At 39.2% G+C, this 1,246-nt stretch overlaps 1 protein-coding gene across 1 annotated transcript in view; it reads left to right on the forward strand.

Moving 5' to 3' along the window:
• Positions 1–495: 495 nt before the first annotated feature.
• LOC101849084 (ras-related protein Rab-7L1) overlaps positions 496–1,246 on the forward strand; it is a gene marked incomplete in the record, with an annotated part of 14,111 nt that continues 13,360 nt past the window's right edge. Inside the window, 1 exon segment of the mRNA XM_005109166.3 lies at positions 496–616. Coding sequence (XP_005109223.3) covers positions 596–616 — 21 coding nt within the window.

Below are 1,246 nucleotides of genomic sequence, written 5' to 3' on the forward strand. Positions count from 1 at the left end.
ACACACAATCCCCGACAAACCAAATCCAAATACCGGTGGCAGTGTTCAGGCATACGCGGCGTAGCTCACGAGAGGTGGAGAAGATCTCCCTCGGCAGTTTTGAGAAACGTGGAGAGCCAGTTTTCGATGCATATTATACCCAATACCAGGATGAAAGAGGCGAATTATGATGGGGTGTTTGGTTACATTGCGTCCCTACTACATAGAACAATTTCAGTACAGTACCTCGTCACTTTGATTGCAAACATTTTGTTCTATTTTTTTTTAAAGACGCGAGTCGTTGGAGGGCGCAACTGGTACGAGTAGGTACTACATCTTTACCTTCCCTCTGTTGGCGCAGTTTGTCGTTCTTACCTTTTCACAGCACAATAAATGACCACTAATGTGTCCATGTGCTTATCTTTACTCAACAACAACAACAACAACAACAACAACAACAACAACAACAACAACAACAACAACAACAACAACAACAGCAACAGCAACAGCAACAGCAATAATATAAGAAAACGTTCAATATGGACCTAACGACGTATTATTGTTTGTTTCTTGTTCCTTGCAGCGAGCGGTCAGCTGAGGCAGCGCGATCTGCTGTATGGATGATGAGTTGATTAAGGTAGGACTTGGTCAGCATCAACACACGAGCATTTTAAGACTACATTCTACCTCTTGCACCAAAATCTACAAGAAAGTGATTTTTACTTGAATTTTTTTTCTGCTTCTAATTTTCTCAAAGTATTCCATTTAAGGATTTAAAATGTTCAGTTTTTGGGAATCATTATTAGTTACATAATCATAGAAATGGCAAATTAGAGTGAAACCAGACTATCTAAAGGACCATTTTCAAAAGCTATAAACTCAAAAACTATCCATGCTCTTTCTATGAACGAATTACATATTTCTAATCTGCACACACATCTTACAAAAATGGCACTAATTTTTTGGGGGAAATTATAATAATATTAAACCTAGTTTCCAAGGGATAAAGAAGTATTGAATTAAAGGCTCTAAGAGTGTTGGATGAAAAAAAAATTAAGCTTCAATCGAACCCTTACTAAGGACAACCTGTCCAAGACAATCACATCTGCACCCGGGCCCACTTCCCACTTCCCCCTTGGGTCTTTTCCCCTTCTATTTCACAATGGCAGGGCACAATAGGATCACTTGTCTAAGATGACGCTTGACTCCACGGCACTGTGGGTGTATTTAAAAAAACAACCAAAAAACACCAACATTTTTTTTGGGG

The sequence above is a fragment of the Aplysia californica genome, unplaced genomic scaffold, assembly GCF_000002075.1.
Source record: "Aplysia californica isolate F4 #8 unplaced genomic scaffold, AplCal3.0 scaffold00753, whole genome shotgun sequence".
Taxonomy (NCBI): Eukaryota; Metazoa; Mollusca; class Gastropoda; order Aplysiida; family Aplysiidae; genus Aplysia; species Aplysia californica.